The sequence below is a fragment of the Anopheles cruzii genome, unplaced genomic scaffold (assembly GCF_943734635.1).
Source record: "Anopheles cruzii unplaced genomic scaffold, idAnoCruzAS_RS32_06 scaffold03667_ctg1, whole genome shotgun sequence".
Classification (NCBI taxonomy): domain Eukaryota; kingdom Metazoa; phylum Arthropoda; class Insecta; order Diptera; family Culicidae; genus Anopheles; species Anopheles cruzii.
Window position 1 is genome coordinate 1 of NW_026457252.1, and position 1911 is coordinate 1911.

The 1911-nt window shown below is 47.7% G+C and overlaps 1 protein-coding gene across 1 annotated transcript; it reads right to left on the bottom strand.

Moving 5' to 3' along the window:
• Positions 1-456: 456 nt before the first annotated feature.
• Positions 457-1862, bottom strand: LOC128277063 (uncharacterized). Its single transcript, XM_053015513.1, has 2 exons — positions 1828-1862; positions 457-1768 (listed from the first exon to the last, which is right to left on the bottom strand). Exon 2 carries the CDS (start codon positions 1735-1737, stop codon positions 457-459), a length of 1281 nt encoding a protein of 426 aa, XP_052871473.1. The 5' UTR covers positions 1738-1768; positions 1828-1862.
• Positions 1863-1911: the final 49 nt, after the last annotated feature.

The window sequence follows — 1911 nt, forward strand, 5'->3', positions numbered from 1 at the left end:
CGTTTATTTAAGCGATTTTGTAAAATCGTCCACTTTCCACTTGTTTAATAAACAATCTTGGTTCAACTTGGTTCAATGGAATCTGGCTTTTGACAATCAGTCGAGTTTTGACAGCTTTACGGTTGTGAGAGAGCCGCCGGTATGAGAGAGCCGCCGCTGTGAGTGAGCCGCCGCTATGAGAGAGCCGCTGCTCGTTTCAAACTGAAAAATTCAGTTACAGGGTGTATCGAAGTTGTATGAATTTATATAATGATTTCGAGTAATGATAAATCATCATTTAGTACGAGGATGAAAAACTACTTTATTCAATAAAAAATCAATCAAAAACAGTATAAATGATAGTATATTTGGGAATCTTTGATAAAAACTTTTACCCAGTCCTCAGCAATTTTTTTGATATTTATTTATTTAGCTGATTCTGTTAAATTGAAAGGATTTTTTTAACATACTCGGTTTTTAGTCCAGCCGTGAAGGAAGAGTTTCTCCGAAGCGATCTAGCGCGCGGCGTATGATATCAACATCATCGTAACCACCGACCCAGTGGGTAACCACCATCATCGTACCCACCGGGTCGGTGGTTACGATATTGGGGCCCGTCATTCTGTGGCGTGTGCTTACGTGGCAGTATTCGCCAACAAGGCTAGTGCAACCTATCGCAGTTGCCAACGACGTTGAGGGTTCACGAGACCAAAACGTTGAAAATTGTGAACCAACGATCTCGGAGCTGCGATAGTCTGCGTTCGCAATGGCTGGAACAGAAACGTCGACTATCTCATCATCGTTTCCCCGCAGGCGACGGCGCGATCCCGCTACCAACGGAGCTCGTCCTGCATCGAATCGGCTTGATACACGGAGATCAGCGAGCTCAGTCGACCACAGTCCTCCAGCATTTCCGGTGGCACTCCATTCAAACTTGGCGAGGTACTGTTTTGGAAGCAGGCAATGAGCGCGGGCGAGCAGGTTCTGGTAGGAATGAATGTCCCTTACCAAGTCCTGCAGACCATAATTGATGGGCATAATCTGTTCCGCGTTTTGGAGCAGGTTGTTTTCGTAACGAGCTCCTGGGATGCTATTTGCTGCGATAAACGCCTGGCGATCAGCTTCAGGAGTATCGGCGGCCGCAAGCATGTCTAGCGTTGCGCGAAGGTTCACCGGCGTCTGCACAAGGCATCGATACTCGAGGGTTTCATTTTGAGCGCGACCGAATCCCATGTGGTATATGTTGTCTTGGGTCTCGATCTTTCCGATGCAATCGAGGATCATCACAATCATGGATGGGGCCTCGGTGATTCTGCGGATTGTATCACTGAAGTCATGAGCGATGAAGATATGCTCTAAAGCGGTAAAACTGGTAAGCGGTACAACCAGAGCCTTTTGAGCCAGGTACACTTTGTAGTATACGAGCCACAGATGGACTCGATACATTTGGTGGATCGTGAGAATCGTACGAATGTTTTCAACGTCCCAAGTGGTTGCTGCGTGGTCATACGCTATCGCGGTTGCAACTCCTACTCCACGCGTAGTTACTGTTAGTGGTATTGCTAACTGTCTGCATTGAACTCTTTGGCCTAACCTGGCCAGCGCGCTAGCCAGCGAGGAATACTCGTCCTGCGAAAGAGACCCCAAGCGGGCATCTCGACGGGGATCAGTGGCATCCATCTGCTGCTGTCCGGACCGGCGGCGAAAGTTTCTCTTCTTCGCGGAGTTCTTTCCTTTGGCTGCTGGTTTGGTCGACATACTCAGAGGGTCGGGTTGGTCTTCGTCTATACTGAAACGAAAATGTAGATGCTTTGATGATCTGAGGCAAATGTAGATGGCTTTGCGAACCTTGTTGAACAACGGTGGTACTTTTGTTTTTTTGCGATGCTTGATGGAATTTGCCTTTTGACAGCTTCTGGGTGCCAAGTTCGC

What these genes read in the sequence shown, in the direction of transcription:
- LOC128277063 (XM_053015513.1), bottom strand. Translation starts at nt 1,737, where the DNA reads ATGTCGACCAAACCAGCAGCCAAAGGAAAGAACTCCGCGAAGAAGAGA.